This window comes from Sander vitreus, chromosome 5 (assembly GCF_031162955.1).
Source record: "Sander vitreus isolate 19-12246 chromosome 5, sanVit1, whole genome shotgun sequence".
In the NCBI taxonomy this organism is placed as follows: Eukaryota; Metazoa; Chordata; class Actinopteri; order Perciformes; family Percidae; genus Sander; species Sander vitreus.
In genome coordinates this window covers 4,940,001-4,967,192 of record NC_135859.1, presented here as the reverse complement: position 1 = coordinate 4,967,192, position 27,192 = coordinate 4,940,001, and the positions used below count along the sequence as shown (strand labels likewise).

The 27,192-nt window shown below is 41.1% G+C and overlaps 2 protein-coding genes across 2 annotated transcripts in view; both read right to left on the bottom strand.

The window, feature by feature from the left end:
* lmx1bb (LIM homeobox transcription factor 1, beta b) overlaps positions 1-628 on the bottom strand; it is a 48,031-nt gene extending 47,403 nt beyond the window's left edge. The window contains exon 1 of the mRNA XM_078250153.1: positions 350-628. Within this exon, the coding sequence (XP_078106279.1) occupies positions 350-488 (139 nt within the window). The 5' untranslated portion in view covers positions 489-628. The remainder of the gene's footprint in view (positions 1-349) is intronic.
* Positions 629-16,269: 15,641 nt separating this feature from the next.
* mvb12bb (multivesicular body subunit 12Bb) overlaps positions 16,270-27,192 on the bottom strand; it is a 33,735-nt gene continuing 22,812 nt past the window's right edge. The window contains exons 7-9 of the mRNA XM_078249659.1: positions 22,625-22,680; positions 21,707-21,766; positions 16,270-16,963 (exon numbers count right to left, since the gene is read on the bottom strand). Coding sequence (XP_078105785.1) covers positions 16,919-16,963; positions 21,707-21,766; positions 22,625-22,680 — 161 coding nt within the window. The 3' untranslated portion in view covers positions 16,270-16,918. The remainder of the gene's footprint in view (positions 16,964-21,706; positions 21,767-22,624; positions 22,681-27,192) is intronic.

The following is a 27,192-nucleotide window of genomic DNA, read 5'->3' as shown; positions in this document are numbered from 1 at the left end:
TCTCTCCCCAATAAGGCCTGCAGATTAGATCACTCCTGCAGCCTTTAGATGTCTGGGTCGCTTATGATGTCTTTCCTTTTCCTTCACAATAACATGACAATAAAACTACATTTTCTCCCCCCCTTCTTTTTATCTGTAGTTTTATCTCCTTTGCATGCGTGGATATGAACTGTTCATGGTCGTTAGGTGTCAGGAAACAAAAGCAGTGGGCATGCACGCACAGTAATGATATCCAGACAGGAATAACAGTCCTGTGTTTGACCTCGCGCTCGCAGTTCAGAGTGATTTGCTGAGGTTTATTCAGGAAAAAAAAAAAAAAAAGAAGATCACGAAGAAGATTGGGACTCACCGAGCATGACTCCGAGCGTGGCTTGTCCCGATCGCAGGGGATGATCTTCCATTTTTATGCCGTCCAGCATGATGCACGTCTCGGACTGTTCTCCCGCGGAGAGGCGCTCCAGTGACACCAGACCTGTTGCAATATCCATAAGAATACGGTCAGACTGGACAAGAGAATCCCGGGCGGGCAGGCGGGCAGGCGGGCACACACACACACACAGCTGTCTGGAGGCAAAGCGAGGAAGCGAAGGCTGGAAACCTGTTGAAAGCGCCCGAGTTCCGTGTGACAACAGCCTGCAGCTCGGCGGAGCAAAAGTAGAAAATGAGCCTATAACTATGAAATGCAAAAAGGTAACGGCAGTGTTAGCCGGCTACACAAATCCCAAATGTGTCAGGAGAAGCGTGGAGAGACAGAAAAGGACACAATAAACGTGGGAAAAAAAAAAAAAAACTCTCTCAACAGTCACCTGTTATATGATTAGAGGACTGGGAGGGGGGGAAGTTGTATCCTCTCGTCCTCGAGCCGACGGGAGAAAGCTGCCTGCCAGGGATCTCTTCACGGGACAACACGTTTTGTTAAAGGTGAGAAAAAGGAACACAACTTGACAACAAATCCAAAAAATAACAAGCGTGTCTGTGTGTAGCTGTCCCAGTGGCAGTAACTCTTTGGAAAGCAGCAGAGACGGTTGGTTGGTTGGTTGTGTGCCTGTCGCTGCAAAAGTCTGAGATCGAGATTGAAGCGAGTGGATCCTCCCACTCCTGCATGCATGGCTACACTTTTTTTCACCCCCAATTCACTGCCATTGGGATGCTATTGGAGAAGAGTACAGTGCGGCTGCACACAGTCCAATAACAACACACACACACACACACACACACACACGCGGGCGCACACGGATTCAAGCGTAAAGAAGAGCAGAGAGAGGAAAGTGATATTTCAGAGGCCTGGCTGCACACGGAAGCAACAATGCAATGCTATATCATAATAATAACAACACTACTAGTAGCCTACTGCTACTGACTAATAACAAAATTATTATTGCACTCAAATGTAATTATATGAGTATTCTGTGACACGCTTTCTGATTTAAAAAAAATGCATTCCGTGGAAGTGATGTAGCCAAAATGAACTTTTCGAACTGAAAATATTGAAGCGAGATAATGTGCAGGCTATGCCTTCTACTTGCATCATGAATTAATACGTTATGTTCTCGTCAGTAGTGACGAATACGGACGAGCATCGCATGCCTCCCTTGCCCTTTTATGTATTGTTTCCAGAGGAAGCTGCTGTCCGCTTTCAGCTGATGCACCTGGCGATCCGCGCGGTGATAACAGCGGCCTACATGTCCAGCACCGAGAAAAGCACCAATAATAATAATAATAATAATAATAATAATAATAATAATAATAATAATAATAATAATAAAACGGAAGAGAGTTAGGGCCACATGTGAAAAATGTATTTGAGTTCTGACTTTAAACTCAGAACCCAAATACATGTTTCACACTGGCCCTAACCCTCCTCCGTAGGCTATAATAATAATTCGTATAGGGCCTTTGCTGTATTTATTTTGCAAGAACACAGGATCTATATATTTTATACCATGAGGTATGAGCCCTCAGCAGAATAAAATCAAGCCAATGTGAAGACTTGAAATACCACCAAAACACGCATAATAATAATAATAATAATAATAATAATAATAATAATAATAATAATAATAATAATAATATGAATCATTACATAAAAAGAAAAGAAAAAAGATAGGCTCTATATAGCCTATATATGTATGTCGAGATGTGATCAAGACGTTTGCAGAGGTGCGGAGGACTGTTGCTCTGAGGCCTGTCTGATATTACATGGCTGCTAATGGGATTGGGCGCTGCTTCCCATGTCACGCTGCACGAGAGCCTCATTGTTATCAAGTTCTTTAAAAAAAAAAAAAAAAGCTCTATAGCTACAGAGCCAGGTAGGAAAAAAAAGACTGGACGCATGGGACACACGATTTAAGGAGACAAAGCAGCGTTACTATATGATCAGATCAGCTCATGCATGGCAGCCTTTATTTATTTATTTTTTTAATTTAAAATAAAGGCCAATCTAGTGCTCAATTAAATATAACGGAGACAAGAAGAGAGTTGACTGACTGACCGCAACGGTAGGCCTAATAATAGGCCTAACTTTATAATAATGATTAGGCTGTATTTAACAATTAACAATAGCCTAAGTTGCAGAACATTATATTATGGAGAGAAAAAAAAGCTGTCATATATTTCACATATTTTCACAGTCTGCTGCAAGGAAAAAAAAAGAAAGAATGAAAAAAACAGATGCACATTTTTCTGCAGAATCATTATTAAGTGTCTATGGTAGACACTTAATAATGATACCATGGACGAACCATAGACTGCATACAATATAGGGCGGTATACGCAGCGTTTACCTTCAGCCCAAAGGCCTATAGCTGCTGTTCTTCAACGTCCTTTGTGGAGCATCCAGGCGATGACCTGTAGCCCACTTTGGGAAACAGAGAGCGGACTGTTGGCGTTGCCCTCTGCCGGTCACTCAGAGAACTGCTGCAGGATGTATGGGGAAAAAGATACAGAGGAGCCAAATACACACAGGAAATGAATATGTTCACCTATACTGTCACATTTTTTTTTTTAGAATGACATTAGCCCTATTACAGGAATGTTGAAAGCACAGATAAATAGGCCTATAATATGAATACTGAATCTTAATATTTTTTTTCTTTCATTACAGCACACATATCTACACTTGCTGTGTTAAAATCAGTCCATAGCTGCCAGTCATGAAGTCATCCAGCCCCGGCTTTAGCTGTTGTCCCCCCCCCCCCAACCCCTTCTATTTCCAGCACTTCTATCAGCATGGGGTCAATTACCTCCGCCTCGCACTATATTGGATTATCTTACCTCTAAGCAGCATTATGAGCTGAGCTATATCAATACAATATAGGCCAATCAATACAATACTTTTTTTTCAAACATATAATATCGCCCGTGTTACCCCCTTTCTCGGTTCATTCAGCAGTTCTCGGCCAGGTCACTTGTGTGAATGAGGACATCAAACATTCATTCAATAAATCAATCCGCCAACTTTTAGCCGGCGGTGTTTTAATGAGCCTCTACATGACAAGCCCTCCCACGCCTGCTGCTATAAGGCAGGAAGAAGAAGAAGAAGAAAAAAATCGTTGCAGCAGGTGTGCAGTAGCCTACAGAAAGCAATGGTCTCCTAAAGTTAAACAATTGACTTTAAAGTAAGCAGAACTGTTGCATCCATCGGAAAGGTAAGAGAGCATTATAATGCACCATTATAGCACTGCACACTCCCGCACGCTGCTGCTGCTGCTGCTGCTGCTGGGATTTCGATACGTTTTCACATTGAGTGTAAAGACTCTGGACATTAATTAAAACAGAAAAAAATATGAAGTTTGTCAATGCAGAAGAAGAGCAAATGATATCGCAAAAAAAAAAAAAAAAAAAAAATGTTCCTGCATTTAAACAGTTGAGCGAGAGCTAAGTTCTAAAATTGCGAAAACCTGCGCACACTTTTGCATGCAAATTGTCGGATTTGACATTCACGACGGAAGTTTGTGTGAGAGTGCGTTAAGAAAACGAAGACATCTACTACCAGCAAATATCAGCGATAATTGTGTTATTACGCCTATTTAAAATAATGTGTCATTTTGAATGAACGTATAACTGTTCTGGAAAGATAAACAATTAGCACAACAGGGAACAAAACTCGCACTATATATATATATATATATATATATATATATATATATATATATATATATATATATATATATATAGGCTACTTTAACACAATTAAATATGCTACATGGAATTATTTCACGACTTCGTTGCATTTAAATGTCGTCCAAACAAACGCATCAATCAAATTAGAATATAAACATATAGACCAGTTTTCTACTTTAATTACATTAACACCACGCTGTTTATAAGCCACGCAGGATGCATTCATTTCCCAATAACTCACACAGCTTCACACTGTGGCAGGCCTCAAACCCGGAGGCTATAATCAATGTATGGCAAAACAGAACACAGAAAATAATAATCATCATCAACGTGAAGCCATAGGTAGGCTATATTAAATTAAATATGTGCACTAGCCTATAATAAACGGTTGGGTCTATGTCATTATCTTTTATTTTTGAATTTTTTTTTTAACATTTTTTTTTAGCTTGAGCTGAAATTGTGAGCGTTTTCAATTATGCCTAAAACAAAGCGCAAAGCATTTTAAAAACTAAAGTACCTGAGTGAGAATGGGAAGAGCCCTTAACATCCTCAAAGGAGGAACTCAGCAAACCGAAGACATAATGGCTCCCTAAATTGCATGGCTAGAGCACTTTGATAGTTAACTCACTTTTGATCTTTTAATGAGTCTTTCTAAGCTCTCCATGATGCTTGTTTTTACAAAAAAAGTTCGAATGAAAAAACAAAACAGGCTCCTTTAACGTGTTTGCTGCCGAGTATCTTAAAGACAGACAGCAGCGCAGTTTCTCTTGCAATACATTGAACGAATTGGAGGTGGGGAGGGTGTGTGTGTGTGTGTGTGTGTGTGTGTGTGTGTGGGGGGTCGCTTGTTATTCTGCCTTTAGCCCGCTCATATGGACGTATAGTGTAAAGTCATTACTGTGGCTCGTAAGAAGGGTTTTGGATTTGCACGGCGGCAATTTGCGACTAATCAGCTGTAATGTAATCTTTATTTATTTATTTTTTTTGTTGCTGAGTCCTAATGTTTTCTGCATTTTTTTTTGTTGCTTTCATACCTCAAAAAAAAAAAAAAAATGAATATGTGTGATTTCACACAGGAAGCAAACAAGCGGTGCACTCCTGTAATAACAAATAGGGGATGGGATGCAGGGCCCCACAGGCCTATAAGGGCCCCTGAATACTAAAGTAGCATGTAACAACTGCTTTTGATTTTTTTAATTGAAGTCACAAATTGATTCCATATGATTTTGTACAATTTGTATATTTCCCATAGGTGTTGTTGATTTATTTGAGTTCGCTTCATTGCAACACAAGATAAAACAGTGTTTCTCTTTTAAGTCACATCTCCTTCTTCCCACTCACTCACATATTTCTGCTTTTCATCCGCCTTGAAGCACACGGGCCGTTTTACTGAGACAGCCAAAAAAAATGATACTGCAGGATAATCCCAACTCCCCCAGGATTAAGCCAAAGTATAATACAGCACTGTCAACCCATGGCTAGATTTGTTTACGTTATGATTTATTGGATTCAGCTTCTTCTTCTTTTTTCGTCTCCACTGACAAATTTATTGAGTTCTTGACAGATGGCCTGACAGAGCCCTGTGTGACAGCGAGCTGACATACAAGTTGGAAATGTGAGCCTGAGAAGTGTTTACCTGCATCAGACACAGAGCCAAACGGAGCTGTAATTTCATTAATATAAGATCTAATAATATAGCCCTGTTCCCAACCAGTATTTTAATAACAATACATGTGAAATTATACCAATGCTTATACCTGCTGATATAACCAATACTAATGGTATTTCAAAAAGTATGACCAAAACAATAATTTATAGTTTAAAACCATAATGCATGTAATTGTTTAAACTTTGTAAAAGCGATAGATATAGATAAATAGATAGATAGAATGATAGAAAGATAGAGATATATAATAGAAAAATACATAGATATAAAGGTATATATATAGATAGATAAATAGATAGATAGATAGATACTGTAGATATATATATATATATATATATATATATATATCCATAGATAGATAGATAGATAAATACATAAATAGATAGGCATATATATATATATATATATATATATATATATATATATATAGATAGATAGATAGATAGATAGATAGATAGATAGATAGATAGATGAATGGATGGATGGATGGATGGATAGATCCCTGTTTGTTAACTCTATTTACATTTATTTCAGGGTAATGTTTATGACTCTCAAAAAATCCCTCCGAGTAATAGGCTCTTCTATCATAGTATAAAAAAAGAGAATGGAAAATGAATAACACCCATGAAATCAAAATCTGGTATAAAGCATTTTTTGTTAAATGTATTGAAACTTTTAGGAGATCACTAGATCATCAGCTACAAAGCTCAGACACAGCGTGATGTCATCTGGTGACAGTGATCCAGGATGTAGTCAGATTCATGCAGCCGGTCCCCTGACTCCGTCTAAACACTCATGACTTCACAGTGGTATGCTCATATTACCCCAAAGCCCTGAAAGCCACTATCTGAATTACAATATCACCCCCTGCTGGACGCAACCAGGCAGCACAACTTCCTCTGTTAACTCCTTTCATGACTTAAAAAATACCACTACTGAGTACATGCTAATATAAAATACTGTAATACAGTTAGATAAAGAAGTACTATATGCTATTAATGTGTCCATTAAAAAAATTAAACATTATTCTTACAAGTCACATACATATCACAATACACAATACTGGAGCTGTCTTTAATACTTTACTTCATGTTAGTGTAACAAACTCTTTCACAGTTCATCACACTAAACAGAATTATATTTCCATCCTTGTTATTAAATGATGTCATGTCATTTGTGTTATTCTTCTCTGTCTCAGATACTTTGTAAAACATTTACAAGCAGGCTTTTAGATCATTTGTATTTCATGGATTAGCCTTCCTGTTTAATTCCTCTGTCAGTGTATGTGTGATTAGAATAATAGAGGAAAAAACACCATGTCAGGTATTTCTACGACTGACCTGTATACGCTGTTAATTTGAAAAAGGCCAAAGTCATGCAGCGTTGTCTTACTGAAACAAACGTGTCTGTCGTACATTTTTAATCATTAGGAACGCAAAGTTCTTTTCCCCTTCAAACTGAGGGACACTGAAATGCAAAAAAACCCCTCATTTACCACAAAGTGTAATATTATGTATAATACTTGAATATGTTTTGAATTATATGTTCTTCATCAGAGTATTTGGACTTGTATTTTGTTAGTTTGATCTTTTTATTCATACTGTAAATATAATACACTGGTGCTTATTTGTCAACCATTCTGTCCTGCTATTCTGTTTCCATGAGTTGCACTGCACTTTTTTTGTTCTGTGATAAAAAAAATAATTAAATACGTATTACAGTGTACACTACCGGTCAAATGTTTGGGGTCACTTAGACATTTCCATTCCACTATTCCATTATAGACAGAATACCAGCTGAGATCAGTTGCATTGTTTTTTTAATCAGGGCAGCAGTTTTCAGATTACATTATGTGCTTACATAATTGCCTACCTACATTGCCCATTATCAGCAACCATTCATCCAATGTTCCAAAGGCACATTCTGTTTACTAATCTGATATCATTTTTAAAAGGCTACCTGAGAAAACATTGGAGAACCCTTTTACAATTATGTAAGCATCTAATGTAATCTGAAAACTGCTGCCCTGGTTAAAAAAACAATGCAACTGTCTATAATGGAGTGGAATGGACATTTCTAAGTGACCCCAAACTTTTGACCGATAGTGTATATATTGCAAACATAGCATAAAATCTACATATATATTTGTACGTTTGTAGGTGGAAATATGTTTTTATGCACATTCAGTGTAATTTTGCAGCAATAACTTGCAGTGACTTTCACTGTTGGTTCAGTGTTCTGCATCTGCAATGACAAACCATCTTTAGAGAATGATGTAAAGTTACAGTAAAACGCACACATTATTATAGGAAAAACAAACAACATCTCTTTTTTGAAATCATTTTTCATACTGTGTGTGTTTTCGTTCAACAACAAAAAAAAACACTCAACACAAATTCTATTTTCGAAATTGTAGTCTTTTTTATTCATTTGTTATGATTTTCTGTGTACATTAATTCAAGTTTTTTTTTTTTTCTCCCCCCCCCCACACACACACACACGCACACACACACACAGTTTTTTGTGTTAAAGTCATAAAAAAAAAAAGTCAAATGGGGTTAGGTCTTTTCTGAATTGTGTCATGCATGAATAATAATATAAAAAAAAAAGACAAACATCAAATGTTTTCTTAAAACACAATGGATCATTTTCCTTTTCCAAAGGATTATCTTCAAAACATTTGAAAAGGTCGCTGGAAGTTGGATCGCAGATGGTAACAGATGATATATTATGAAACCCAGCAATAACAAAATCTACAATGTGGGGATCTCCCCTTCCTTTCTGTCTCTTCACACACTTATACTTCACACACAGGCGATGGCCAAACAAGTCTGCATGTGAGCCTAAGCTGTTCAGACACACAAGGAACAACTTACTGCATGGGCATTTTAAACTAAATTAAAGCATGCTCTCCAAAAGTCGCCATGAGAATGCGACTTGTGACTCTCTCTCTAACTCTTGATGAGTGCCTAAAGAACATTAAATCTTCCCCCGACAAGGACCATTCAATATCCCTCGCAGAGGTGCTGAGTGCATGGAGGAGCGACACGGAAACAAAACAACGCTTTGCGCTGTGAGAAAAGGCTTTCGAAAAGTTGGAAAACTTTTGGCTCGTGTGCATAACAAGCAACTGATCTTATACCGTAATGCCACGGCGGGTTACATGGCATTTGTTGTTACATGACTGTTTTCATCATTAGCAAAAGTGGCTCCGCTCATGCAAGATTTGCAGCGCCTTTCATCAGACGATCATGTTATTCAGTGGATTTGTCTCCACAAAAATAATGTTTCCTCTGACACAAAAAAGTGAAAGCCGCAGGAGGCCAGGAGCATGATTTTAGGATGTGTGCCATTAACAACAAGCGTATACATAGGCCTTCGCTACCCACTCCTCATGTGGAATGCATAAATTCTGGGCCTGCTGAATAAACTGCATGTGCTTGCAGACTTTGCGGCTGAAGTAGTGAAAGATATTCTAAATACATATTTACATATATGCTGGCTGTGATGCGGAGTTGGAACTGAACTGGCTGTTTTCATGGCAAATAAAATAATATATGGAGAATCAGTAGAACCTGGTACCAGCATCAATCCAAGTGTTATGAACGTGCTGAATTAACGATGATAGGGCGGAAAAAAGAAGACGAAAAAGAGACGACAAATAAGAAATTAATGAAAATATGCATCAATTAAAAAAAAAAGAAAAATCCTTACAATCAAACATCTGCTTACGTGTGATTTTTTTTCTCTCTCAATGGAACACACTGGATGTGTTTTGTGTGTACTGAGTGCGAGTGTATGCGCGTGTAGGGAATGATTGTGGGTGTGTCATTAATAGACTGCACTTCAGAGAAAAAGGTAGAAATCCAGCCAGATGTTTTGCAGCTGGGTGGATCTGGTAGTGAAGATCTAGACAGCATCTGTCACAGGCGAACATTTCTAATCTGTCCTGAACATTAGGCAGAGAGCACTAAAAACCCATCACTGGCTGCATGTGCTGCTCAGTACACAATGTGCTAACCAGCGGCTCTGCCGTTTGGCCCCCAGAAAGTTCAAAATGAAACAAAAAAGCAGTAATATTAATCAAGCTGAGTAGCATAGAAGCAATTTGAACCATTCCTCTTATGTTTCCTCCAAACTTTTCTCTTCCTTTAAGCAGTGTGTGGCTGCTGAAAGCAACGGGCTAACTGAAGTTATTAGGGCGGAGTGCCTGAGGCTGAAGACCGGCGCTTTGAACTACAGGGCCAGCAGAGCTTAGTGCGGTCAAGATCTGTCACACAGCAAGTAGAACTAACAACGCAATGTTCTGGATGGACATTTTCTTCAAAGAACTTCAGTTGTGCATTATAAAGAAAGAAACAACTGTGTATTAAAGCTATATCACGCACCCCCATTTACATTTAATCACTTTAAAAGTGTAAAGACTCAGGTTCAGAAGACCTTTTTTGAGGAAAAAAACCCCAAACCTGCTCACAGATAGACCATGAAACCCACTTTCTTTATTTGTTGGTGCTTCCACAAGACGTTTCCTGGAATTTACATTGCTAAGTGCTATACAGAACTTCATTTTGGAGCTAACTAGAATGTATTTAGCTAACACACTCAGTTTGGGGAACTGTGGGAATAGCTCCAAGCTGACCTTGATGGTCTCTAGATATCCCCCTTCCTGGGTTCATGTGCCTAGTTACCAGTTGGTCAACCTCGTGCCCTGTGAACTGACCCTGTCCCCCCTCCGGGGTTTGAAAGGAAAAGAAACACAATTCTCTGGGGAGCGCGCCTACTAACAAGAAAAACTGCTGGCCCAAATCTCTCAGAAGTGCTGTGTTTTCCCACTGGACCACTTTCAGCTTAATAAACATCTTAACTAGCCAGAGGTCCCAAGGGAGCTTCTGGGAAATCCTCTGGGCAGCCAGAGCTCAGGAGCTGGCCCTTTATTGCATCCAGGTGGCTGTTAAAAAATGCTGGCCGGCCCTAAATGTCCAATAAAATGCAAGTGGCACCTTCAGGGGTGGACAGGGTCAGTGCACCTGTCTATGGACGAAAGCTCCCCTCGCTCCCCCATGTCCAATCAGTTTGATGTCACACTCCTATGTTGTGCCACAACCATGCCCATGGAGGCATTACTGAACGGCCTAATGGACGCAGGGCCACGGGCCCAAGGGGTCAGGGGCAGACTGGGCCAGAGCCAAAACGAGCACACAAAGATGCAAACAACCACTAAGAGACGAACAAAAATAGACGCAAAATGACCACAACGTAATGCTAATGACTTCTAAGAGACACAAAACTACTGCAAAGGAAAATAAAATGACTCAAAAGGATACAGAGTGACTGCGAAGGGATGCAAAAACCCCAACAAAAAGACACAAACTGACAACAAAGACATGCAGTAACACCACAACAAGATGCAAAATGGCCGCAAAGAGGGATAAAACTACTCGAAAGACACGCAAATCGACTGCAAAGAGGCAAAAAAGATCACACAAAGATACAAAACAACTGCCAAGAAACAAAAAATGACCACAATGAGATGCAAAATGACCACAAAGACAGACAAACAACTTGTAAGACACCTATAAAGACTGCAAAGAGACAAAGAAAGGCCGCAAAGAGAGACAAAACAACTACAAAGAGACAAAAAAGACCACAATGATACACAAAACGACTGCAAAGAAACAAAACATTACAACAAATATACACAGAATGACTGCAAAGAGACACAAAAAAAACAACTTTAAAGAGACACAAACTATGTGCTGTTTGTAGTTGCGTCTCTTTCAGTCGGGGTGTCTTGCTCCTATGTAGGGAAGCTGGGGGGCTTTTACATGTCTGTTCCCAGGGGCCCATTTGTCCCATAATCCATCCATGGCTGTGCCAGCCACATGGCAGCTTATAGCACAGGGATCCTTTAAGATATACACACAAGTCAAAGTCCATTTTCCTTTAGTCCTGAAGTCCCCAGTAGACGAATTAAAACCCATCATGCGGTTGTATTTATGCACAACTAACTGGTAAATTACGGGGATGCTAAATTATGCCCAATCACTTCCCATTTGTTTATGAGTGCTTCATGCGTATGTGAACAGTGGCAGCAGCCTCCCTTCATCTGCCCAGCCTGGTCGCTGTCCAAAGGGAGAGCTAATTGTCCCACAGGTTGTGGAGAGACCTGGACGGTGTATTGGGCCTTTGATCTGACTTGAAAGGAGTTAATTGATTTCTGTGTTACAGGCAGTGTTAGAGGGAAGGGGGGGGGAAGAGATGCTTGCTGGTCATTTCAAAACATGTGCAGAAATATCTGAGAGAGAGAGAGAGAGAGGGAGAGAGAGAGAGGGAGGGGATGAAGAGAGAGAGAGAGATCACCTCACACCCGACTCCATCCTTGCTCAATTACAGTAATTTGACTCACATGGGCTGGCCGCCGTGGCAGAGAGAGAGGGGAGGAGAGGGGATCCCTGCTCTGGGAGATCACTCATCTTACCTCGAAGCTGAGGTACAGAAAGACAGATTTGATGTGAGGCTCCCCTCGGAGTGCAGCCCGGGGGCTTGTTGAGGTGGCGGGTACGGAGAAGACCACACGTCCACGACATCTCAGCGGGGCACTCAAACGTCTGGTGACGTTAACGTGGAACGAAGAAACAAGACAGGTAACTGGTAAACGGCAGAGTCTTTCTTTTTTTAATTTTTTTTTTATATTAATTTTCTTTACAAAGTTTTTCCTGTTTCAGTTCATGGAAGGTTTAGCCTGTCCCAGCATGCACTACACTGAAGGAATCACATTAGGATGCACAATTTCTACGTTTTCTGTTTTTTTTTTTCTTGTTATGAAAATAGGAATAATGTGAACATTAGGCTTTAGGTCTTCTGTCAATGTGATTTGCTGCATCACCTGCATGCGCGTCTGTTCACCATGGGTCCAGGTCTGGTCTGGACCTGCTTTGACAGGTTTCCTGCCTTCACTCCTTCACCTCTCTCTGTCTCTGGTCACCCCTGCTCAGGGGGAAACGGGGCTGTCAGAGGGAGAGTGGCAGGCTAAGCCTGTCTTAACACAGCACCTCAAACCACCTCATAAATACAGGCTTCCTTTTCCAATTTCCAAGCGGCCCATCCACCTCTGTCTACATGCTTACACACTGCTCCGTGTCATGCGCCGGGGTGTGAGTTTAAAAATGACCACGGGACATCTGGCCCGACTCGCAGAGGGTGGGGCTTTGATGTGTTGCTCTGCAGTTCAGAGTGGGCTTCAACGTGGGCTGAGCCAATGCAGCAGCGGTGACTGAGGAGTCTTAACCCTTGCGTTGTCTTCCCGTCCACCATGAACGTGTTGTCCTTCCGGGTCAAAATTGAAAATGAACTTTTTTTTTGGCACTTTTTCCACTGTTTTTGACACACACAAACGTTTAAAGTTCATCGTCATTAAACCTAATTTAAATGACATTATACCTAATTTTTGAGTAAAAAACCCCAGAAATGATGCATTTGTTTGACTAATAGTTAAGATCAGTGGATGTTGAGTGAACAACAGACCTTTTTTTTAATCTTGACACCCACAAGTGGTTTTGAAACCATTTAAACATTTTTTCAAATGCTATAGAATTGAATAAAACACCCAAAATTCAATGAAAGTAATCATTAATTGTACCTGCGAAGATTGTTATATGGGTTCCATACAACGTACATCATGCATCCATGTTAGTTTTGGGCAATTTGGTCATAAGAAACCCATATTTTTGATATAAAAAACTTTGAAAACGGGGACAACACAACGGTTAAGTAGGCCTGGTAGGTTAGAGACAGCAAGGGAGTTTTAATAAGATGCCCTGAAACAGATTTGCCATATGTGAAACGCTTAGAGACACACAACAGCCCTAAACTACTCCTCTAGCCTTTACTTAAGTGCTGCATAGCACCACAGATGCAAAAAAAAGGTTGTTTCCATTTTAATTCTAAAAATGTGGTCTCTGAAAAGCATTATTATTTTCCATATCATAAAGTGGAGTGAAAGGAAAAGTGAAACCATGTGAGGCAGCTTTTTGATGGGCCGATGCTGGGCAGGGCTCATGAGGGAGTTGTGGTTCTGAAAGCTCTGTGCCCATCTGGAGAGTTTGGCTACACTGCTTCTCCTTAGCATGAACGCAAAACTGACACACATCTGAACGTCAGACTACCTGCTGATAACAGCAACACCAGCAACATGAACGCCGCTCATATTGAGCACAAGACTCAGGTGTTATAGTTTATGTTCTGCAGGGAAATGGCCACTTTTTTTTTTTTTTTTTGAGGAAAAGGCTGGCAAAATTATATATTTTTGTAATTTTCAACATTTCCAATAAAAAGACCAGAACCAACAATGCAGTAGTCCGTAGCTTGATACTTTTCAACCCAAGTCTAGCAGTAGCACTCAGCCCCAGGCCAATTTGTTCAGAAGACGTAAATCTATCAAAACAGACGAAGAATATACACTTCCCAGGAAGAGGATTAGGGCCACATGTGAAAAATGTTCTGAGTTTAAAGTCAGAATTCTGATTTCTTTATTTTTTAATTTTTTTAGAATTCTGACTTTAAACTCAGAACTCAAATACTTTTATTATATATGTTTCACATGTGGCCCTAATCTTCATCCGCACACTTCCAATGACTAAAACATTACTCAAACACGAAAAAAACTGTACATTTGTTAGGAACTCTTTTCAGCTGCGGATTTGGTGTGCTAGTGAGTATTTCCAGCAGCAGGACAGAAGTTTGTGGGATGGACTCAAAATAAACTACAGTGAACATTTCACCCAGTGGAACGACACGGCTCATTTAGGTGATTTTGGACAACAAAGGAGCTCCACGGCACAGAGGAACAAGCTACTGTATCAGACTTTGGCTCCACAGACAATACTTGTTGGGAAGATTCCTCCATTGTTGTTCTTTTTGTCTTTTCATGGGAGATTTATAACAATAAAAAATATATATAATATAGTTGTATCCTTTAGGATGCAGTTGTGCATCTCTTCTTTTAATTTCACACATCAACTGACATGACTTCATACACTACCTGCTATGAATCCAGTCTAAACACTGGGAGATGTAACAATATAATTAAAAAAAAACCTGAAACAGATTAGGTGGTTAGTAATAATAGTGATATTATTACTTGTTGCAAAGTTTTTTATCACATGTATCAGTCCAAAGACTACTAGTAGAACATTGAGTTGTGCTTGTACAGCCTGCGTGAATCTTATGACGTATACTGTATATATGTAGGCTACTGTACTGTATGCGCAGCATGGAGGAGGGCTGTCTGAGCCTGTCGCTGTGCTCTAGGGCATCACTGACATGAGTGTCACCTTCATGAAGGAGCGTGAAAGCTGTTCCCTCTGCAGAGGATTCTTCAGACCGTCGCTCTGATTTCAGCGGCAGAACAGAGGAGTTAACGCAAGCGCTCGCAGAGGGTTGTCATCTGCTGTACGCTTCATTTAACACCTGTGAATACCAAAAGCCATTAGGAAAAAGAAAGAAAAGAAAGAAGAGGAAATACCTGCATTGTTAGCAGAATCCATAAGTTCACAAACTTACCAGGAGGAGAGTCTAATTAACAACGGGGACATTAATCCATTAAAGAGTTTCTGATACTAATTACACCTGCGAAAATGTGCAAATGGATTCTGACAATTCCATTAGTTGCAAATGACACATGTAAGCAGGAGTGAGAAGATAGTGATGTTTTAGTATCCAAGTGTAAAGTCGGCTTCTGAATCTGGCAGCAGGGTGTTGTTTGGTTCGCTCAAGAGAAAATAAATATTCACTTTAATAAAGAAATATCACGTGTCTTTGGATATTCAGAAACATGAGGGTTTGTCGATATTAAAAATACTGCAATAACTCATTTCCCACAAAGCTGTAGATAGAAATACCCATGGGCGTAGATTTCGGTGGGGAGGGGGGTTGGGGATGCAGGGGATACGCCCCCGACCCCCCCAATTTTTCCCCCTTTAAAAAATATGAAAGACAACCCCCAAAAAAGGTAAAAATAATCAGAAAGGGTTTTATTGCCAAGTACGTTTTTTAACACATACAAGGAATTTGTTTAGGTGTTGTTGGTGCACGTCACACATTCTCCAGATGGAATATTAAACAATATAAGTATAGGTATAAACAATATAAGTATAAGTATATGTACACAGTATGTATTGTAATTAAATTAAATGAAAAATAAAGATAGAAATAAAAAAAAAAGAATAAAGAGCAAAGAGCATTAATTACTTACAACAATGAAGTCAACAATACAGGAGAATAATTAATAATAATACCCTTTTACGTAAATAAAGACATTTTTCACCATAAATTGATGCAAAAAAAGGCACAAATTGATAGACAAAAAAATCACCCCAATGCCGGAAATTAAGTGTTATGGTGGACGACCCCCCCCCAGTAATGTGCCCCCCCTTCCCCCAAATGTTCAAATTAAACTTTGAAATACCATATATTAATAGTAAATACTAACCTATTCACAGAGCTGAAACTTAATGTTGTGTTCTATTCCCAGGAGAGGCATCACTGCTGACGTGGGCGGGCGTCTGGGGTAAAAAAAAAAAAAAAAGAGGCTCTGCTCGTTGTTGCTACACGCTGCCCATGATGAACTGTGTGATGGAAAGATGCTTCTGCTGGAGAAGGAACATCAGAGGGGCCTGTTGGCGTGTGATGAGGCTGCTTCTCTTCTTTTGTCCTCCCTGACTGCTACTCACTGTCAGCACGGCCCCCGCTACTCTGATGAGCACAATGTGAGTCACAGCTAACAGACTTTTATGAATTCATCTGTCCGGGGCTATTAATTAAGTTTGGTTTATTATGGGCATGACACTTATTGTGAGACTCATTTGAGTTGGCTATAAGCTAAGACAAAACACATTTACAAAAGTCACTTTCAAAACAAAGTATGTTGGAAAATCTTGCAATTTAATACATTGTCAAGTTCTGAATCATAGAATCCATCGAGGTAAAAATCCTTTTTTGTTTTTGTTTGGAATTACACACACAATGTACAGCAGTGGTGCATCCCAAACTTAATTTCATTAGTGCATGATTCCATCTGTATCTGTAGTGTTTCAGTCCTCTCTGTCTGTCTCTGTCTGCCTCGGTGGAGAGTTACCCAGTTACAACGCTTCGCTCTGTGCTGAAGTTGTAGTAAAACTGAGAAAGAAGAAAAAAATGACACACTGATGAGTAAAAATATATTGTCATAACAGGACAAAAATCCTCATTAACCTGCACCATACTAATCATTAATACACTATTATTAAATCAAACTGACGATAATTTAAACAACCCTCTACTGGTTTTAAAAAATGGTATTAAGTTGAACTAGAGAATTAAAAAATGGTATTAAGTTATTAGGTTATTCCCTCCACGTTGAAACTGCAGGCCTGCAGTACAGCAGAGTGATTAGACGACTCTCCTGAATGAAGATTGAGAAAATACAAACAAATACTGCCCCCTTCTGGCATGTCATGGACATGACTCTTTAACAAGCGAAAGGGCTTTGAACTCCGATTCTTGGCTTATGTGGCATTAAAAGGCAGGAAAGTGTGCAATTTTTTGACTCGTTTTACTGATTTAACTGTTTGTTTGTTTTTTATCTGGTTTTATATATTTTAGTCTACATATTCTTATGTACGTCTGTATGATTGCTGTCTTTTCCTGTTGCACTGCAAGTGGCTGGTGGAGAGCAGTTTTTCAGTTGTTTTTTTTCATGTTTGTAAGTACACAAGGAACTATGACAATAAATAAATCTGAATCTGGTTCTATAAATCATTATTTTACTCCCCTCTATTGAAAAGATACACTTTTGGTATCCTACTGAGTAGACAATTTCAACTTTGGTGCCAGAAGTCTATTTTGTCCCAAACCCAAATATTAGAAATGGAGGTAACACCATTCAAAGGTCAAAGGAAATGACAGATGGCTTTTGGCCCGGATACAGATCTAAATGCCACGGCGTGACAGATCCACAGTACTAATTATTTCTTTGTTAATGTTCATACATACTGCAGTGCTCGGCTACTGACTTAGTCAGTGTTTGGGTCCACAGCAATCACTCTTAAGTTACCTCACACAAAAAAATGATTCCTGGGTTTCACACAGTGTACATACAGATGATAAATTTGGGAAAAAGAAAGCACTGGCATCAGATTGGTATTCAGTATCACAAGATACCCTGAGTTAAGGTATGAGAATCAGCATCAGAAGAGAAAAAGTTGGATCGGTGCGTCCACAACAATATTATCAGTTCCCAGATGCACTCAGACATATCCTTTTACGCAATCCTTCTCCTAAAATTCTGTAAATCCAAATGGTTTAGAAATCGAAAGAAAGGTCCTAAGAAAAATGACAAAGGCAATTCAACATAATCTACAATAACAAACAGCATACTGTTTAGTTTGTGGTCAAAACTGTTATACAAATAATAACACAACATGATTTTGTTGTGGGTGCAGTTTCACTGGCCAGTCAGGGAAGTTTTATGACACAAAGTGGGGCTCACCGCCCCAAGTTAGACGGTTGTATTACTGCAACACAGCACTAGGTGATGCTGTATGATCACTGAAATAACTTTCCAAATCTCAACCAGAAGCCACGGAGGAGCCACAATGGCTCAAACCGGGTTCTCTCGATCAAAATACCACCTTCCCTGATTTTCATCTACTTGAGGGGAAGCTGCAAGTTACCCAGAACCTGTCACATATCACAAGCCTGTTAGTTGTGAAGAAATTCTGCCCCCCCCCACCACACAAAAATTCAGTCTCAACATCTGGCACAGTAAATAAAGAATCCTGTGGGCACGTGCATGTGTTTATGTGTGTGTGTGTGTGTGTGTGTGTGTGGATGATGGATGGGGGAATGGGGTGTTATCAGGGAGAGCATGTATCAATGTCTGCCAGTTTTATACACAGGCTGACAGTACAGTGACACACTAGAACATGGGCGGCAGTCACCCAGACGAGCAGAGCTTCATTTCCTGTCCCTGCTCCACTGCCAAAAATATGTGACATGTTGTCTTCATTAATTCCACCTCTATTTGGAGCTCTCCCTCTCACACCTCTCACATACCTCCTGTACACTACTGTCCCTCCATACATTGACATGGCAACACACAAGCACAGGCCTAGAAACACACACACACACGCACACGCACACACACACGCACGCACACACACACGCACGCACACACACACACACACACACACACACACACACACACCCACACACACAGATAACTCCCTACAAACACTGAAAGCCCATCATACACAGGTGCTAATGAAAATCTTGTCATGTGTGCATACACACTTCTTTTCCACCAGCGTACTCCCTCTGAAAATCATTAGCCAGCCGCCAACAACATTTTTCAGCAGAGCAAACTACATAAAGATGTCACTTTAAATCGCGTACTAATTAACACTTAAAAAGACACAAATTAGATATGCGTGGCTAAAAGCAATTATAATATCCGCAAGTTTTGCGAGTCATTTGGGAAATGAAAAGAATGCCTAATTGCTGGAACCAACATCATCCGAGACATGGCTTAAGTGATGCCTGTTAGGAAATGGTCTTATCTACAACTGTGGCTGTGATTACAACAGTTTTCCTCAATTACATGTGAATATGTATAATTCTTGAAAGTACATCTCTTTCATGAATCTATATTTTTTTAATTGGTTTAGAAAGAGGCAATTAGGTTCTGTGCTGAAAGCGCCTCTAGTTTCAAGAGGGCGGGAGGGGGGTAAGAAGCCCCACAGCACGAGCACGGACAGTGACCTCTTCTGGACAAAACAAGAAGAAAATGCTCAACAATATTTCAAAAACTCAGGTACATTTTCATACAAATTCATTCAGCTTTTTCTGAAACTACATATTGGGATTGTTTTCTGGTTTACATTATCAAGACTGATTTGCCTTTTCTGCAGAAACCTTGAGTACAGAGAACTTATTGGACATTACATTTAGACTGTAACACTGACAGAGAAAATCAAGCAAAAATACCAAGACAAAAGAAAAAATACAATAATCACATCACTTCCTACAAGAAACACCTCTGCTGCCCAGCATGTTTGCCAGAATACCACCGACTATATTTACCCCCCTCTTGTTCTGCAGATATCAGTGTGAGATAATAATAAGAGGAGAGAAGTAAAAATAACACAATGGTGAGGGATGTTTCCACTTGGAAACTAATTATCAAGCTAAGCTGTGACTTCATCCTCATCAGCCTGGCCCCGCCATTAATCTTGTGCTGTCGTCCACTTCACTAAATCCTGTGTGTTACACTATCTCACATTTACTTCATCAGCTCCAGCGCGGCTGTAATTAATGATTTCTCATGCCCCTTCCCTTCCCCAGCTCAGCTCACCATGTGTCCTCCTGCTAATCACACTCTCGGAGAAGCGAGGAAGGAGGAGAGGAGAGTAGAGTAGGGGAAGAGGAAGAAGGGGGTAAAAAAAAAGACAAGAGCATATAGGATGAGCAGCCAGCCTGTCTCCACCCTGGAAAACACTCACACGCACACGCGCACACACACACACACACACACACACACACACACACACACACACACACACACACACGCGCGTGCACACACACACACACACACACACACACACACACACACACACACACACACAGACGTACACGTACACGCCATTAATACCTTCGCTGACAATGAGCTTCATTTAGATGACCATATGACAAGATGGCGACTCTGTGTGATTTGGATAGTATGTGACAGAAGACAGAGGCAGAGTGCAGAACAGACACCCGGTTTGATGAGGGAGTGTTTGCTCTGTAACAACACATCTCAAACCCAACAGCACCTGTTCTTTTACAGTGGTCTGTCACTTCCTGGCAGTTCTGATACCAAGATACCGTGCTAATGAGAGAGAAGGGGGGTTTGTCACTCCCTTTAAAACGCATGCACGCGCATGCATGCACGCACACACACACACACACACACACACACACACACACACACACACACACACACACACACACACACACACACACACGCACGCACACACACACACACACACACACACACACACACACACACACACACACACACACACACACAGGTTTGTGGCACTATCTTTGTGGGGACCCGTCATTGACATAATGCATTCCCTAGCCCCTTACCCTAACCTTAACCATCACAACTAAATGCCTAACCTTAACCCTTACCCTCACCCTAACCATAACCTAATTCTAACCCTAATCCTAAAACCAAGTCTTAACCCTCAAACAGCCCTTTAAACTTGTGGAGTCCAGCATTTTGGCCCCACAAAACTGTCGGGACCCCCACAAGTATACTGGACTCCCGGTTTTTGGACCCCACGAATATAGTTAAACAATCCCCCCCACACACACACACACACACACACACACACACACACACACACACACACATGAACGAACCAACTCTTTCTTTCTCACACGGGCTGCACACAGTTGATTTTCTTCCTATGAATGCCTGCAGGCTACAGTGTTTCATCAGAAATGGGGAGATCTTTGTAGCCCTTTTATTTGCTCTGCATGATCGCTAACTTTTTTTGACTACTGAAGATGAAACTGATTGGAAACTTTAAAAAACAGTAAAACACGCAGAATCTGACCAGAAAAAAATCCCCCAGAGATCTACAGCACTGTGCGAGGTGCTGGATTGAGCTGTTTGAGAGAAGAATTGGGGAATAAAAGTCAAGTGTTTTGGAACAGGAGACGAAGCTTTTGAGAGAGAATGGCTGCCTAGCCTGGCCATGCTTTTATTCAATTGGGGCTTAGTGGAGCCAACAGGGCCTCACTGTCTCAGACACTTAATTACAACCCCAAGACCGTTTGCTTTGCATTGTGGGCCAGCGGCGTCAGCCGAGCGTTGCAGCCTCTACTCACTGCCTCCTCGATCTCTGCCAGGGATTTGATCGTAATGCCCATTAAATTGACTTGCTGCATCTGAAATCAAAAGCAGGGAGAAGAATAAGAAGAAGAAGAAGAAGAAGAAGAAGAAGAAGAAGAAGAAGAAGAAGAAGAAGAAGAAGAAGAAGAAAAAAAACACACACAAGAAACATGGTGGTTAGGCTCATGGCTAAGTAAGCATGCTTAAAATCTTTAATCCTCTCCCTCTCTGTGTCAATACAAACGGGACTATAGTGACAACCGCCGCCAGCCAGCCAAATGGACTTCATTGAGCCAGCTCTGCCTGACGGCACACATTCATCACTCAGTCTGGAGGAAAGGACAGGAGAGGAGAGGAGAGGAGAGGAGAGGAGAGGAGAGGAGAGGAGAGGAGAGGAGAGGAGAGGAGAGGAGAGGACAGGAGAGGAGAGGAGAGGAGAGGAGAGGACAGGAGAGGAGAGGAGAGGAGAGGAGAGGAGAGGACAGGACAGGACAGGACAGGAGAGGAGAGGAGAGGAGAGAACAGGACAGGACAGGAGAAGAGAGGAGAGGAGAGGAGAGGACAGGACAGGAGAGGAGAGGAGAGGAGAGGAGAGGAGAGGAGAGGACAGGAGAGAAGAGGAGAGGAGAGGAGAGGAGAGGAGAGGAGAGGAGAGGAGAGGACAGGAGAGAAGAGGAGAGGAGAGAGAGTGAGAGGAGAGGAGAGGAGAGGAGGACAAAAAGGAAAGGAAATGAAAGGAAAGGAAAAGGACTAAAGGCTGACCAAAGCCAAACTATGACCATCATGTTGCCAATACTACACAACATGTGGCAGGACAAGTAACTGTACAGTAACTATCATGGCCCTTTTCATATTCATATTGGAATACAGTTATCATTTTGCATTTTGTCACTAGTTCATCAATGAACTTTTACCTCTTTGGGATTTCCATAAAACTTCTCAGAGATCACAAAGGGCACATCGTCAAGAGCTGCAAAAAAAATAAGAAAAAATTAAGTTGAAGGTTGACAACAATAAATAAATATTACTCCCTATTCTTGATCCTGAGTATTTCCATAAGACTAAGCGTGGCTTTATGAAACAGAAAAGCTATCAACATCCCCAGCCACCCCGACACCTCCCCTCCTTCCGTCTATGGAGAGAAGATGAAAGGCTTTTTTATTCTCCGCTGTTATTTGAGCACCTCCACTCTCTCCTCCAACCCAGCCCTTTCCCAACCCTCTTCCAGTTTAATTACTCTTGATTATTCCCGATTCCGTCTTGTCTGAGAGATGTTCACCTCGGAGACAAAGACACGCTCGCACAAGGCACAGAAAAGCGGAAAGAAGAGAGACAAAACATTCACCAGATATCAAATTTGCATGAAAATAAGCCACACTGTTCAGCCGGCAAAAAGTGGATTGAAATGAGGACTTGCCAAGAGCGTGGTGGTATAATTAGCATTTGACCAAACAAACGAGCTTCAACAGAGCTATAATTAAGCAGGCCTGTAATTAAGTGTATGCCCTTTATCATAATGATCATGGTTAAAATGGTGTGATGGCTGCCAGTTGATTATTAATGGTGTAACCCCGTACTGCATGCATCCTGCACTGGAATCAAGGTGTCACGACTGTCAGGCTAGAGAGCAGCCCTTTGTTTATAAAATACATTAGGGCCCAAATTAACACAGGGTGACAGGGGACACAAAGCCTCTCGTTTCCAGACAGAAAGGGAAAACTGCAGCTGCTTGGCTTCATTATAAAACTCCCAAATCTGGAGGCACAAAACTTGCTGCCGTTGGCTTCGACAGGAGCCCCAAATATCAAGAGGCCAAACTTCCAACTGGTATTCTTTTACCCACAGTCCATCAGGCCCGCTGGCACAGGAAAAGGAACTCATAAGCCGAAGCTGTTCATGAGTCATCGCTTTGGAGCTGACACTCCTTTTGGCCTTTCCAGTTCACAGCAGTATTCTAAAGTATGGAATTTTAAAATATCCCTCACTTTGACACTTATGTGACTTGCTTTCCTTTCTTGGTTATTATACAGATCCACGGCTTGGCACTTTCCACACAAGTGTAGTACAATGTGATCTTTGTAATCAAGCATGACCTCACCCTCATGACCATAGGGAAGCTTATTTAGTTTTTTTTGGCTCCCATTCATCTCGCACAGTAAAAATGTAGTCGGAACAAGAGTCTACAGCTGCACAGCGGCGCTTTGAGCAAAATGCCAATGTCAGCATGTTAAAAGGCTCACAATCATAATGCTAAGAGGCTGTAGTTAAGCTAAAGGTTCACACCATGTACCAGGTTCACTATTACTTTAGCGAGCATTTGAAAATTTGCACCAAAAATTATAGGTGAGGCTAATGGGAATAATATTAGTTTAGCAGGTATACTGTATAGTCAGAAACCAAATATTGAAATTTTGACCTGATGATGGCGCTAGATGTAAAAATGTAATGGATCACCAAAGTTATTATAATTCATCCTGAGGTGGACAAAAGTATCTGTACCAAATTCAACAGGAATCCATCCAAAAGTTGCTAATGTTTTTCCACTCAAAACCACAAATATCAACCTCATGGGGCACTTGAGGAAAGGTCAGGGGATCACAAAATTCATTAGGATTCATCGTATGGGAACCATTGATGTCTGCACAAAATTGTATGGTAATCCATCCGATAGCTGTGGAGATATTTCAGTCTAGGTCAAAGTGGTGGACCAGCCGACGGGCCAAAACACCACCATTGCCATCCCTAGAGCTGCCGCTAGCGTGGCTAAAACAAATGCAAGGTATTAGCCTCCTTCTCCACTCACCCACGTGCTGTTCAATTCCCCAGTCTTGACACCCACCTCCCTGTTGCGCCTTTGGATATGTGGCTATCTGAAGCTGCAAGCAAACCAAGCCGATTGGGTAGGTCCAATGACTTGTTTAAGCTCATAAAAACAAGTGAACAAACATGCACTCCTGTGTCGCTGGGAGCACCAACACCAGGCAGAGGCAGGCAGGCAGGGAGAATACATTTGAATCAATAGCCAGCAATGGGAAGCCGAGATTGTAGCTGCTGATGGATCTGAGTGCGTGGCGCGGACAGATGAATGCAGAGCTGAAGGCCACAGAGTTTCTTTATTGCTCAAGGATTACATTCAAAACCAGATCTCACTTTGTATTCCTCCACCATCTATACTAGAGAGGCTATCTTACATCTAGATAAATGGAGAGGCACGGGAGATGACTTCTTGGTAAAAAAAAATGGATACTGTGGAGAAATCCGAGGGTGCAAAGGGCAAAAATAATGTAAATCCAATCTTCTGACCAGGAATCCCACTTTGATGGCCAGGCTACACTCCATTAACTCTTGACTGTATTGCAGTGTAGGGCATTGGTTAGTTATTTGGCATTCGGAGTATGCGAGCACAGTCAATATGAAAACATCTGGCAGAAATTTTGGCACAATGACTATGATGATGACGGTGATCATGATGATGGTGGTGGTGAGCGCAGAGGTGGCGTTAAGTAAGGAGGACCCTGTGGCTTGAGTGATTGTAGTGTAAAGAACGGAGTCAGCACAGGCCCCGTGTGGATCATTGCCTTATTAATGGCTCCGTCAGGTGCGATGAGCAATGGCTGCATTGTCATCTCCAGCCTCTGGGCACAGATGAATGGCTGTTTCAGGGCGGGAAGGGCTCCCTCGTACGCTGGGCTGAGCACTAATCCCTCACTCTTCCATTGTTGGATGCACTGTCACCCAGGACTTCAGCAGCGCCATACATTGCATTTCCAGGGTTCTAACAGACATGGTCGTGGACATAGGCGTACACACACACACACACACACACACACATAAACCAGACCGAGTTGCGCTCCCGACACTGACTGATGGAAAAATATGCGCGTGTGATCGAGCATATCCCATATTACCTATTACTATAACTTTTATTTTACACTAACCCTAACCCACTAATTCAGCAGAATTGCATTGACCTCTGTCGAGCATGATTACCTGGGTGAATTTGTCTCGCACCTGAATTAAGTGAGAAAGTCACAGTCACGGCAATAACCTGCAAGTGTGAATGAGCATCTGTTACCACGTTTTACTCATGGTCAATATGATCTTTATTGTTAAGTACCATAAAATAATACAAAATAATAAGTAAAGCCGCTTAAAAACAGGTTCAAGCTTCATCTGGAACCTGCTGCATTTCATATTCCAAACAATTGGATGTTGCCTTTTCTCTTTGTGTAGCCGGGCTAGACATTGCCATACCTTTCCTGTCGGTGTGACTCTCAATTTGAGGGCGGATTCTTTATGCAGACCATGGAAATGCTATTCTAGTTGCAGACCCCGCTCTCTGTCACCTCTGCAGATAATGGTGACTAGATGAACAGAGAGCTGGAGGAGGACCCCCTATGCCCACTCACAGCCCTTAGCCCCTCTCTGACATGAGAAATAGTGCCCAGGCCTGACAGCATATCGGAGACATATTGTAGTTTATTTTGTCGCCCGGGCATGCCATCTGTGCCATTCCAATAGAGGGTGTGTGTGTTCAGGCTGCTGCAACAGAGGAGGGCGCGAGGCTCCGGGTCCCTCAGTAGCTCTGCAGCCACGGCAGGTCATTAGTCAAATTGCCTAATGAGAGAGAATACAAATGGCCCCCTACCCTGACAGGAGGAATTTTGGAGGTGTCAGAGCTCCTGACCCGTGCTATGAGAACAGATGATAGTGAGTTGCTATTTTCAGATTCTTTTAATGACTATGGCTCTATGAAACCCATTCTTTTTCTTTTATCTTTTTCCCGCTTTTTCAAGCCCTCTAGACAGACCAGTGAAAAACTTTTCAATGTATTAAGAATCTCACTTGCAAAAGTGGAAGTGTAACTTTTGAATTATTTAAATGTTTATTGGGGAGTCAATTAACATTCTAAAAAGCTTATAACACTGATAAATGACTAAAATAGATCACATACTGAAATGATGTTGAGGGTTTCTGATCGTCTATTTTCATTTGTTTGGAAACAGGCTGCACACAGCCGCAGTCTGACTGTGGTGTGTGCAAGCTTGTGTTGCAATTCTCCTGACAGCAAGTCAGTTAGTTTATACTAAAATATTAATTTCATCTCATCCAAATGTAAACAAATTGAAATGTTTCTAATGCTAAGAGCACTATCCAAGGCATCCAGCGGATGAATGTGCTTATAGTTACACACCACAGGCTTAGGCTGTGACCCACTCAGGTTTATTGAGAGAGACTGTGGAGGGAAATCAGAAAAGGAGCACCAAGGGAGTAAAAAGAAGTTGAATCATTTTACACAAGCTTGCTGTTTGTCCACTTTGATGAATATTTTTCAAAATAGAACGCTGTGTTTAATCTTACGATATATTAACTTATTTAGAAAGGTTTGTGAAATGTAATAAATGCATCATATAGCTCAACAACAATGTTTAAAATGGCCTTTATAGTCTACTTTAAGATAGTATTGAACAGTTAAGATTAC